Below are 11,066 nucleotides of genomic sequence, written 5' to 3'. Positions count from 1 at the left end.
GTTAAAGAAAAATGCGAGAGTCCTGCTCCGCCCGCTGCATTCTGGGAGTAGTAGTACTTCTGCTTCCCAGGTTTAATTATTCATTTTAAAATTCCGGAATTATTATTTGCAGAGGAGCGCGCTTTCAAAATTATAAACGGTTCTCTCTCCTTAATCAAATGTGAAATTTAATAAGGAATGAAAAGAAAAACTAAATAAGTTGTTGTTGTAGAGACACCCGCAATGACTTCTGGGAGCTGCTGTTTCTTTTTTCACTTCCAAATTTAATTTCAGTGTTTTAATTGGTTGTTTTCATGTTTTATAAAATAGTAAGAACTTGGAAGTTTTTAAATCTCATTATTTCGTGTCTGTTGAATTTTTTTCTCCCTCTTCGGGGAAGGGGCTGTCCACTTTGCTGTAGAGGCGGGACTTAAACGCCCCGGCCAGGCCTTCTTTCGGATTGGTCAGAAGGTGCACTGCCTGAGCATATTTCGAACAAACTATTGGTTCAACTGGACATCAATCATCCGGAGGCCGCACCGTGGATCGGCGGTTGTCAGGGACGTCACCTACAGCTTGCCGCTGTCGATTGGTCAATCTGACCGTCAATCAGAATCGGTCACCTCCGATTGGTGAAAATTGACGTCAATCAGCTGAGGGTCGTCCCGTGGATTGGTTGGCGGGGACGTCACCCACAGCTCGCCGCAGCGGATGGGTCATTCGGAAAGTCAATGAAAGTCGGTCGTCGCCGATTGGTGAAGCGGGACGTCAATCAGCTGAGGGCCGCGCCGCCGATTGGGCAGTGGGAAGGGCAATCATCGGAAGACCGCGCCGCCCGGTTGGTCAATCGGTAGACAATCAGCTGACGCCATCGCCGTTCATTGGTTGGCCGGGATGTCAATCAGATGAAGACCGCATCGCCCATTGGTGTCTCGGGACGTCAGTGGCCGGAGCCCAACACCTATTGGCCAAGGTGGCCAAACAACTGGACCATTGAGGGCGGGCGGGACGAATGTAGTTAACAGGGAGACCACTCGGCTGATTGGTCACTTTGGACGTCAATCATCCAGAACCCGCTGCCAATTTGCTAATCGGGACGTCAATCACAGACATTTGCCCGCCTCTTCCGCTTCCGACCGCTGCTTCTGCTTCCTTCCTTCCTTCCGCTGGTGTGATGATGGCAGGGAGAGGAGTTGGGGTTTTATTCCTGGGGTTGGCGTTGCTGGCTGGGGTCGGAGCCCGTTTCCACCGCCTCACACTCAAGGTAGGTGCTGTCAAGGGAGGTGGGAGGTCAACTTAGGAGGGGAGGGGTCAGTATAGCTGGAAGCCCCTCCCTCCCTACCTTCCTCCTCCTCGCCATCCTCCTCCTCCTCCTCCCCCCTTCGCGTCCTCGTCCTCCTCCCCCCCCTCACCCTCTTCTGTTTCCCCCCCCCCCTCACCCTCTTCTGTTTCCCCCCCCCCTCACCCTCTTCTGTTTTCCCCCCCCCCTCACCCTCTTCTGTTTTCCCCCCCCCTCACCCTCTTCTGTTTTCCCCCCCCTCACCCTCTTCTGTTTCCCCCCCCCTCACCCTCTTCTGTTCCCCCCCCCTCACCCTCTTCTGTTTCCCCCCCCTCACCCTCTTCTGTTTTCCCCCCCCCTCACCCTCTTCTGTTTTCCCCCCCCCCCTCACCCTCTTCTGTTTTCCCCCCCCCCTCACCCTCTTCTGTTTTCCCCCCCCCTCACCCTCTTCTGTTTTCCCCCCCCCCTCACCCTCTTCTGTTTTCCCCCCCCCTCACCTTCTTCTGTTTTCCCCCCCCCTCACCTCTTCTGTTTCCCCCCCCCCCTCACCCTCTTCTGTTTTCCCCCCCCCTCACCCTCTTCTGTTTTCCCCCCCCCTCACCCTCTTCTGTTTCCCCCCCCCTCACCCTCTTCTGTTTCCCCCCCCCCTCACCCTCTTCTGTTTCCCCCCCCCCCACCCTCTTCTGTTCCCCCCCCCTCACCCTCTTCTGTTTCCCCCCCCCTCACCCTCTTCTGTTTCCCCCCCCCCTCACCCTCTTCTGTTTTCCCCCCCCCCTCACCCTCTTCTGTTTCCCCCCCCCCTCACCCTCTTCTGTTTCCCCCCCCCCTCACCCTCTTCTGTTTCCCCCCCCCTCACCCTCTTCTGTTTCCCCCCCCCCTCACCCTCTTCTGTTTCCCCCCCCCTCACCCTCTTCTGTTTTCCCCCCCCCCTCACCCTCTTCTGTTTCCCCCCCCCCCTCACCCTCTTCTGTTTCCCCCCCCCCTCACCCTCTTCTGTTTCTCCCCCCCCCCTCACCCTCTTCTGTTTCCCCCCCCCTCACCCTCTTCTGTTTTCCCCCCCCCCTCACCCTCTTCTGTTTCCCCCCCCCCTCACCCTCTTCTGTTTCCCCCCCCCCCTCACCCTCTTCTGTTTCCCCCCCCCCTCACCCTCTTCTGTTTCCCCCCCCCCCTCACCCTCTTCTGTTTCCCCCCCCCCTCACCCTCTTCTGTTTCCCCCCCCCCCTCACCCTCTTCTGTTTCCCCCCCCCCCTCACCCTCTTCTGTTTCCCCCCCCCCTCACCCTCTTCTGTTTCCCCCCCCCCTCACCCTCTTCTGTTTCCCCCCCCCCTCACCCTCTTCTGTTTCCCCCCCCCCTCACCCTCTTCTGTTTCCCCCCCCCCCTCACCCTCTTCTGTTTCCCCCCCCCCTCACCCTCTTCTGTTTCCCCCCCCCCTCACCCTCTTCTGTTCCCCCCCCCCCTCACCCTCTTCTGTTTCCCCCCCCCCCCACCCTCTTCTGTTTCCCCCCCCCCCCACCCTCTTCTGTTTCCCCCCCCCCTCACCCTCTTCTGTTTCCCCCCCCCCTCACCCTCTTCTGTTTCCCCCCCCCCTCACCCTCTTCTGTTTCCCCCCCCCCCTCACCCTCTTCTGTTTCCCCCCCCCCTCTCACCCTCTTCTGTTTCCCCCCCCCCTCACCCTCTTCTGTTTCCCCCCCCCTCACCCTCTTCTGTTCCCCCCCCCTCACCCTCTTCTGTTCCCCCCCCCCTCACCCTCTTCTGTTTCCCCCCCCCCCCTCACCCTCTTCTGTTTCCCCCCCCCTCACCCTCTTCTGTTTCCCCCCCCCTCACCCTCTTCTGTTTCCCCCCCCCCTCACCCTCTTCTGTTTCCCCCCCCCCTCACCCTCTTCTGTTTCCCCCCCCCTCACCCTCTTCTGTTTCCCCCCCCCCTCACCCTCTTCTGTTTCCCCCCCCCCTCACCCTCTTCTGTTTCCCCCCCCCTCACCCTCTTCTGTTTCCCCCCCCCCTCACCCTCTTCTGTTTCCCCCCCCCTCACCCTCTTCTGTTTCCCCCCCTCACCCTCTTCTGTTTCCCCCCCCCTCACCCTCTTCTGTTTCCCCCCCCCTCACCCTCTTCTGTTTCCCCCCCCCTCACCCTCTTCTGTTTCCCCCCCCCTCACCCTCTTCTGTTTTCCCCCCCCTCACCCTCTTCTGTTTTTCCCCCCCCCCTCACCCTCTTCTGTTTTCCCCCCCCCCCCCCCATGTATTCTATAACCAGTATGTTCTGCCTGTATTGTGTGCAAGAAACAATACTTTTCACTGTTTCTCAATACATGAGTCAATAATAAATCAAATCAAATATTCGTTAAGTAGCAAAACCACTGTGTCACTGCAAATGACATGCTCTGCATTCATAATCAGGACTTTGGATAAGTAAATATATAGATTTTATGGCTAGTGGTGATCCACCCTAGAACAGAACCTTTTTTTATTTATTCATGTCATAGGCAGGCTTGTATTAATCCTGCAATGAAGTTACTGTGAAATTCCTCTCGTAACACCCCCACGCCTTTCGGGTACACTGAGGGAAAATTTAGCATGGCCGATGCACCTAACCAGCATGCCTTTTAGACTGTGGGAGGAAACCCGTGCAGACATGGGGAGAATGTGCAGACTCTGCACAGACAGTAACCCAAGCTGGGAATTGAACTCAGGTTTCTGGAGCTGAGAGGCAGCAGTGCTAACCATCATGCACCTCTGTGCTCAGTTCTGCAACCCTTGTGGTATTGTGATTTTCCTTTTCAATTGCTCCTGGGTTTCCTTTTTCAGTTTTAAGTTTTCCAATATCATTCTCTTTCTCCCTCTCTCCCTCGGTTCTCGGCTCTCTAATATTCCTTCAGTTACCTCCATCGGCAAATTCTCGTGCTGTTGAATCCAATCTTGTTGCCTTTTCTTGATGCTATGGACGGCACAGTGGTTAGCACTGCTGCTGCAGTGTCAGGGACCTGGATTCAATATTGGCTCATGTCATTCAGTGTGGAGTTTGCACATTTTCCCCATGCCTGTGTGGGTTTTTTCCCACAGTCAGTAGACATGTGGGTTAGGTAGATTGGCTGTGCGAAAATATTCCTTAATGTCAGGGGGATTAGCTGGGTAAATATGTGCAATTGCAAGGATAGGGCCTAGGTGTGATTGTGGTCAGTGCAGACTCAATGGGCCAAATGGCCTCCTTCTGCACTGTAGGATTTTGATTCTATTCATTCATGGTCTTTCCTCCCCTGCCAGCCTACCACCACCTTCGTTGCTCATGTTTCGCTCCAACTAATCTACTCCATCCTCCTTCAGAGTTAGATTCTGACTTCGCAGAGCCATTGAATCCCTGCAGTGCAGGAGGAGGCCATTTGGCCCATGGAGTCTGCACTGACCACAATACCACCCAGGTTCATGCATATTTACCCTGCTAATCCCCCTGACACAAGGGACAATTTAGCCAGTCAATCTTACCTGCACATATTTGTACTGTGGGAGGAAACTGGAGTGCACGAAGTGGGTGGGGGGGGATGCATGTAAACTCCACACAGAGACCGAAGCCTGGAATTGAATCAAGTCCCTGGCGCTGTGAGACAGTAGGGCTAACCATTGTGCCACCGTGTTGCCCTCTTCCATGTTCATCTCCCCCAAACATTCCCCCTCTCACTGGGATGTTGCCTGGCTTTGAGGGTGTTGGTTATGAGGCAAGGTGCTATGAGTGCTAACCAATCTGCCACCACTGGTGATTTACTGAAATACTAAGAAGTTCGACAGAGTCTGTGGGAGAGAGAAGCGAGTTAATGATTTGGGTTGATAATCTTTGGCCATTCATGTCATTTTCTGTTTAGGCAACTGAGGCATATTCTGCCTTTTGTTTGAAATCAGGAATAGCTTCCTAATCTCTCTCGCTGTCCCATCATGTCCAGCGAATGGCAATTGTAAGTTTCAATCTGGGATTGCTAGATTGTTGTTAGCCAAAAGCATTAAGGGGAGTTTGGGTTTGAATAGTTTGGTGACAGATCAGCATTTTAACCAAACTCTGGTTATTTGAAAAGCAAATTCAGGGGTAAAAGGCCTCCTCCTGCTTTTCATTTTAACTAAGTGATTGGTGCTGCATCATTTGAATGTTATTTTGTTCATTCTGACTGTTAGGCTGTTCTTGCTCAATATTTGTCCTATATTTGAATAGCACCTTCGGCGTTAGTGCAACATCTTTCGGCGCTTTTATAAGACAGAATTTGGCCGTGTAAGGAGCTCTTGGGGAAATGACTGCAAACCTCAGAGGTTGGGTTTTGAAGAGGATCTTTGAGGAAAGAAGAGAGGCAGAGAGGTTCAGGAAGCGAATTTCAGAGCTTTGCACTCTGCCTGCTGTCATTCAACGTGGAGGAAGGGATGTGTCACAATTGGATGCTTATAGATACCCACGGTGACACAGTGGTTAGCACTGCTGCCTCACAGTGCCAGGGACACAGGTGTTTGATTCCTGGCTTGGATCACTGTGTGGAGTTTGCACATTCTCCCTGTGTCTGTGTGGGTTTCCTCTGGGTGCTCTGGTTTCCTCCCACAGTCCGAAAGGCGTGCTGGTTAGGGTGCATTGGCTGTGCTAAATTCTTCCTTAGTGTACCTGAACTGGCACCAGAGTGTGGCGACTAGGGGATTTTCACAGGAACTTCATTACAGTGTTAATGTAAGCCTACTTGTTACGAATAATAAATAAATGTTTAACTTTATAAGTGCAGAAACCTGATAGAACTTGGAGAAAAAGGAGTAAGACCCAGCCATACATCCCCATGAGTCTGTTCCAAGAATGTGAATTTCCCCTTGTGTCAGTCCTAAATGATTGTGCTCCCTAGTTCTAGACTCCCTGTACAGGGGAAAAAAGTCCCTTAGCATCCAATCTGTGAAGCCCCTTAAGAATTTTTTAAATACATTTCAATGAAATGATGCCTCATTCTTCTAAACTTATTTCTGAAGGTGCATCCATGTCAGGGCATTTGTAGAAATGGCTTTGTGAATGCCTTTGTTCTCTGACATTTTGGTGGCATGGTGGTTAGCACTGCTGCCTCACGGTGCCAGGGCCCCGGGTTCAACCCCAGCATCGGGAGATGGTCTGTGAAGTTTGCACATTCTCCCCATGTCCACATGGGTTTCTTCCGGGTGCTCTGGTTTCCTCCCACAGTCCAAAGATGTGCAGGTTAGGCGGATTAGCCGTGCTAAATTGCCCCTTCATGTCCAAAGATGTGCTGGTGGGTGGGGTGGGGGGGGGGTAGCCATGATAAGTCTGTGGGGTTGTGGGAATAGAAATCATAGAACTCCTAAAGTGCAAAAGGAGGCCATTTGGCCCATCGAGTCTGCATGAACAATCCCAGCCAGGCCCTATCCCTGTAACCCCACATATTTACCCTGCTAATCTTTCTAACCTATGCATCCCGGGGGAATTTAGCATGGCACCTAACCCACATATCAGAGAGTTAGTGCACAGTTGATGGGCCAAATGGTCTCTTTCTGCACTGCAGGGATTCTGTGAATCCTTGGCAACTTGAGGCACTTGGGTTACTGGATCTCAGTTTAAAAGGTTATGACCTGCAGTGAGGTATGTCATTCTGGGTTAACCACCTCTTCATTTGTCTTAGGGTGACACGAGATCCAGAGTTCACTTGAACACCTTTGGCTTCTACACGAATGGGACTTTGGAGGTGAACCTCACGAGTCTTCGCCTGAAGACAGATGTTACCTTGGACAAGGTTATGGTGAGTGGTATTTGGGTGGAATGTGTTGTAACTTGGGCAATTGTTTCAACGTTAGCTGATAATTGTTTCTTCAGAAGGAACTCTTCAAAATGCAGCTAATGAAACAACAACAAAACTTACTCCAACTTATAAATCAAAGAAAGGGTTTAATACAGAATCTTCATTACTCCAAACTTGGAGCCTCACCCGAGGCCACTCCAAGCTCTACACAGTTCTACAAAGTGCCTTACTTACAATGAATCAGCTGACTATTGCATCACTCTGGTTCCAAGGCTTACTGGGTCAGCTGACCCTTACATCTTGTTCCCATTGATCACATTACATCCAATACAAAGCTGTCACCGGTTACATTCTGACAACGATGGCCTAACTTGCTGCAATGCGCACACAGCTTGGTCTGAAATCCTCTCTATACCTACAAAGTCTTTCCCTCTAGTCCTTTTCCTCTGTTACCCATTCTCGAGGGAGATGGTTAACAAATATCAGCATTGGTATTGATGCCTCACGTCCTGTGAAAAAAAATTTTTGAAACTGCCCCAGCTTGGTTTAGCATCTTCAAGGGGTAGAAAGTTATGCTCCTGTGCTTTTCCCCAAATATCCATTTCATATCCATGGCCAGGCTAGCATATTCGAGGGGGATGGGATACTGGATTCCTTGATGCTGCTCTTGTTGAACATGATGTCTAAAAATAATGCACAGTGGTTACCAAACACTCGTGGTTGGAATTGGAAAGTGTAACTTGACATTTCACCATTAGTTGTAGAGTCATAGATGTTTACAACATGGAAACAGGCCCTTCGGCCCAACTTGTCCATGCTGCCCTTTTTTTTTTAAAACCCCTAAGCTAATCCCAATTGCTCACATTTGGCCCATATCCCCCTCTACCCATTTTACCCATGTAACTATCTAAATGCTTTTTGAAAGATAAAATTGTACCTGCCTCCACTACTACCTCTGGCAGCTTGTTCCAGACACTCACCACTTTCTGTATGAAAAAATTGCCCCTCTGGACACTTCTGTATCTCTCCCCTCTCACCTTAAACCTATGCCCTCTAGTTTTAGATTCCCCTACCTTTGGGAAAGGATATTGACGTCTATATTGTCTATGCCTCTCATTATTTTATAGGCCTCTTTAAGGTCACCCCTCAGCCTCCTACCCTCCAGAAAAAAAAGTCCCAGTCTATTCAGCCTCAACTCAATCCATCAAGTCCCGGTAGCATCCTCGTAAATCTTTCCTGCGCTCTTTCGAGTTTAATAATATCCTTTCTATGATAGGGTGACCAGAATTGCACGCAGTATTCCAAGTGTGGCCTTACAGATGTCTTGTATAACTTCAACAAGATGTCCCAACTCACGTATTTAATGTTCTGACTGACGAAACTGAGCATGCTGAATGCCTTCTCCGTCCTCCTGTGATTCCACTTTCAAGGAGTTATGAACATGTACCCCTTGATCTCTTTGCTGTGTAACTCTCCCCAATGCCTTACCATTAACTGGGTTCTGGAGATTGTCTTGTTCACAACAAATTGGGAATGAAGTGCAGTGCGCTCCTGATCAGCATGCCCAGTACTGTATCTATCCCTTCCACCCCTGAGCTCTCAACAGAAACCTCTCATTTATTTTCTACTTTATAAGGCTGCTATAAGGCACAGTGGTTAGCACTGCTGCCTCAGCGCCAAGGATTCGGGTCCAATTCTGGTCTCTGGTGACTGTTTGAGTGGCGTTTGCACGTCCTCCCTGTGTGGATTTCCTCTGGGTGCTCCAGTTTCCTCCCACAGTCCAAAGATGAGCAGATTAGGTTGATTGGCTATGCTAAATTGACCTGAGTGTTGGGGGAAATAGCAGGGTAAATATGAGGTTATTGGAATAGAGTCTGGGAGGGATGGTGGTCGGTACAGGCTCGATGGGCCAAATGGCTCCTTTCTGCACTGTCAGGATTCTGCGGTGCTATGACATTGTTTTACAATGCATAATTTTGAGGCACCTGGTCTGCTGTTTCTGCCCGTGGGGGTGCATTGGGTTTTTGTAGTCCATGCTTGTATGCTAATTGTTTGACTTTTTATAACTTTTTACTAAAGTGTATTTTCTCATTCCTCCTCTCACACGTACGTTGACCAGATTGGGTTCAGCCTTTCAAAAACAAAGACTGATGGTGTGGCTGCCTATGCAGTAAGTATTAACAAAGGAAGAAAGAACTGAACAAATGTTCTTCATTTGACATTAGTTGAGAATTTGCACTGGGATGTGAGTGCCGTTTGTGTTAGTGATATGTTAATTGAGCATTGTTTAATTAAGTACTTAAAGTATGCTGCAACATTTTGATTAGATAAGTTTCCTTTAAGATTTTGTCCTTTGTTCCAGTACCCCTTTAAGGGGCTATCACTAATTGATCAATGTTCCTAAAAGAATTGGAGACTGCTGGGACACTGGGTGGGTTGGTAGGGAACAAAACACATGCAGTGCTGCCCTGTGTGAAGATCAAGCGAAGTATTAGTGTGTTTGGTAGTTCACTGACTGGCTTGGGATTAAAATACAACTGAAACCAACAGCCTTCTGACTCAGAAGAGCAAATACTTCCCACTAAAGCACAGCTGGCACTTTGCCAAACTGTTACAGGCGGCACTGGCACAATGGTTAGCACTACTGCTTCATAACACCAGTGACCTGTGTTCGATTCCCAGCTTGGCTCACCGCATGCAGTTTGCACGTTCTCCCCATGTGACTAGTGCAGTAGACAGGGGAACCGGTGGATGTGGTGTTTTTAGATTTCCAAAAGGCATTTGAAAAGGTGCCTCACAAAAGGTTGCTACAGAAGGTTAGGGTGCATGTAGTTGGGGGTACGGTGTTAGTGTGGATAGAGGATTGGTTGTCTAATAGGAAGCAAAGAGTTGGTATCAATGGGTGCTATTCTGATTGGCGGTTGGAGTGCCGCAGGGATTGGTGCTGGGGCCTCAGCTATTTACCATTTATATAGATGATCTGGAGGAGGGGGCTGAGTGTAGGGTGACAAAATTTGCTGATGACACAAAGATGAGTGGTAAAGCAAATTGCATGGAGGGTGTGGAAAGTCTGCAGAGGGATCTGGATAGGCTGAGCGAGTGGCCGAGGACCTGGCAGATGGAGTACAAATGTTAGCAAGTGTGAGGTTATCCACTTTGGCAGAAATATTATTAGGAGGGATTACTATTTAAAAGGCAAAAAACTGCAGCATGCTACGGTGCAGAGGAACTCGGAGGTCCTTGTGCACGAGTCACAAAAACCCAGTCTGTAGGTGCAGCAGGTGATCAAGAAGGCGAATAGAATGTTGGCCTTTATAGCGAGGGGGATAGAATATAAAAGCAAGGAGGTCTTGCTGCAACTGTACAGGGTACTGGTGAGGCCACAGCTGGAGTACTGTGTGCAGTTTTGGTCGCCGTACTTGCGCAAGGATATTTTGGCCTTGGAGGGAGTGCAGAGGAGGTTCACTGGGCTGATACTGGAGATGAGGATGTTGGACTATGAAGAGAGACTAAATAGACTGGGTCTGTACTCGTTGGAGTTTATAGAGATGTATGAGATAAGGGGATGGATAAGGTAGAGGTAGAGAGATTCTTCCCGCTTAGAAAAGATAGCAGGACTAGAGGGCACAGCCTCAAGATAAGGGGGAGGGGGCAGTTTAGATCAGAGCTGAGGAGGAACTTCTTCACTCAAAGGGTAGTGAATCTCTGGAATTCTCTGCCCGTTGAAGTGGTGGAGGCTACCTTGCTAAATATATTTAAGTCACGGGTAGATAGGTTTCTGACGGACAGGGGAATTGAGGGTTATGGGGAGAAAGCGGGAAAGTGGAACTGATCCACTTCAGATCAGCTATGATCTTATTGAATGGCAGGGCAGGCTCGAAGGGCTAGATGGCCTACTCCTGCTCCCATTTCTTATGTTCTTACGTTCTTAAAAGAAGGCATGCTCTGGTTTCCTGCCATAGTCTGAAAAAAATGCTGGGTAGGTCCATTGCCTGTGTTAAATTCTCCCTCAGTGTTACCCAAACAGGTGCTGGAGTGCTTGGGGGAATTTCACA

The 11,066-nt window shown here is 49.8% G+C and overlaps 1 protein-coding gene across 2 annotated transcripts in view; it reads left to right on the top strand.

Annotated features, from left to right (window-relative positions):
• The first annotated feature begins 1,141 nt into the window (after nucleotides 1–1,141).
• LOC145361016 (protein GPR108-like) overlaps nucleotides 1,142–11,066 on the top strand; it is a 40,849-nt gene continuing 30,924 nt past the window's right edge. For both annotated transcript variants that reach the window (XM_080216544.1, XM_080216543.1), the window contains exons 1-3: nucleotides 1,142–1,243; nucleotides 6,895–7,011; nucleotides 9,131–9,181. In XM_080216544.1, coding sequence (XP_080072670.1) covers nucleotides 1,154–1,243; nucleotides 6,895–7,011; nucleotides 9,131–9,181 — 258 coding nt within the window. In that variant the 5' untranslated portion in view covers nucleotides 1,142–1,153. The remainder of the gene's footprint in view (nucleotides 1,244–6,894; nucleotides 7,012–9,130; nucleotides 9,182–11,066) is intronic.

Source organism: Carcharhinus amblyrhynchos, chromosome 33, assembly GCF_965287045.1.
Source record: "Carcharhinus amblyrhynchos chromosome 33, sCarAmb.v2.hapA, whole genome shotgun sequence".
NCBI lineage: Eukaryota > Metazoa > Chordata > Chondrichthyes > Carcharhiniformes > Carcharhinidae > Carcharhinus > Carcharhinus amblyrhynchos.
The sequence above is the reverse complement of the archived record's forward strand: the minus strand, read 5'-3'. Positions and strand labels throughout refer to the sequence as shown.